Source organism: Morone saxatilis, unplaced genomic scaffold (assembly GCF_004916995.1).
Source record: "Morone saxatilis isolate NCDOM2014 unplaced genomic scaffold, NCSU_SB_2.0 Contig12, whole genome shotgun sequence".
In the NCBI taxonomy this organism is placed as follows: Eukaryota; Metazoa; Chordata; class Actinopteri; family Moronidae; genus Morone; species Morone saxatilis.
In genome coordinates, this window is record NW_023339674.1 from 16266735 (window position 1) to 16268208 (window position 1474).

General features: G+C 48.3%; 1 protein-coding gene across 2 annotated transcripts in view; it reads right to left on the reverse strand.

Moving 5' to 3' along the window:
- The window catches only part of shdb (Src homology 2 domain containing transforming protein D, b), a 22437-nt gene that overhangs the window by 7425 nt on the left and 13538 nt on the right, over positions 1–1474 (reverse strand). Inside the window, exon 5 of one of the 2 annotated variants that reach the window (XM_035654072.1) lies at positions 39–116. The exons of the other annotated variant lie outside the window; for it this stretch is intronic. Coding sequence (XP_035509965.1) covers positions 39–116 — 78 coding nt within the window. The remainder of the gene's footprint in view (positions 1–38; positions 117–1474) is intronic. 2 annotated transcript variants of the gene reach the window in all.

A 1474-nucleotide genomic window follows, 5' to 3' on the forward strand; every position in this document is an offset into this window, starting at 1 on the left:
GGGGGAGGGGGGGGGTTGTGTTCCGGGTGGGAGGTCACCTTGCTCTCTGACGGTGGGCTCCTCCTCAAGCTGACCCACTGGGGCAGGCCAGGGCAAATCCGACAACTCCCTCATTTCTAATAGAGGGGAGGGGAGCGGGGAGGAGGTGAAAGAAAAAGGGAGCAACACAGTGAGAAAACAGCAGATGGGTTTGGAACAAAGTTAACTAAAGGAAGATGTGTGAGAAGAAATGGTGATGATTAAGAAGTGAGACTGAAATCAGGTGCAAGATTTTTTAATTCAAGGACGAGAGAGAGTAAGCGAGAAGTGAGATGTGGAAGAGGTGCAAGAAAAAGGGAAGCCCTGCTGAGAGTGGGTGGGGTGAGGCAGCATGTGTGTGCAGATGACAGGGATGTGGTGTCATGAAATGTAGTTAACTACACCTCCTGTCACAAAGAGAAGTAAAATATTCTACCTCCTGTCTCCTTGCTTCATCACACTTAAAAATACAGTCTCAGAGTTTCTGACCCTATATTTACAGTAATTTATCACGTGCGATAAGACTGCAGACAGCAAAGGAGATGAAACAGAGAGGACAGGAGAAGTCAGAAGCTGCATTATTTATAGTTATCTGAATGAATCCACTTTAAGAAGTCGTCTACTAGCAGGAGCAATGAAAACAAAATGTGACTTCTTGTGCACTCCAACCCACAGTGTGACAGAGGAACTGAAGAGTGTGGGGGCAGAACAATGCTCCATTCACTGTCCTACCTACCGGAGGAGAGCGGCAGAAGGTGCACTGTGAGAAAGAACTGAAAATAGCTCATTATCTACCATGGCAGGCGACCATCTACTGTAACAGTCTTAGCTGCAGCCTTACGCACACACACATACATTATGTGATTTGCCAGTTTCACACCGTACATTCAGCTCCTGCTCACAGCGAAAACGGATTACAAAACAAATAAAAGGAAAAGAGGGGTGATGTCTTAATGAGGCGACAAATTCAAAGACCCCCAAGGCCCACGACATCAAAGGCCATTTGAATGGGCGTTTGGAGAGAGACCCGGGCTGTACATACATGCCTCTCACCCTCCCTTGTTAATTATTGAGCAGGCAGACACACTCCGCCACTTTCTCTGGCTCTCTGTGAATTATTGATGCATGGCGCAGTACAATGGCCCCATCTGGAGCGGTCCGAACCTCTGCTGAAGCCAGGATTAAAGTGTGGCCTGGCACCCCTCAATGGGAGACATGCACGCAAACACGCAGGTCCACAATGGCACAAACACACACACACACACACACACACACTTGACTCCCCGAAACACCACACTCTGCTGCCTGTCCGCTCACCACCACCACCACCTCTCATTTCACACCTCTAATTCTCAAGCAAAACTGAGAGAGACGCATGGAAAAAGAGAGGGGTGTAAATGAGAAGCACACACAAGCAAGTGAAGGGTAACGAGAAAGGAGAGAGAGAGAGAGAGAG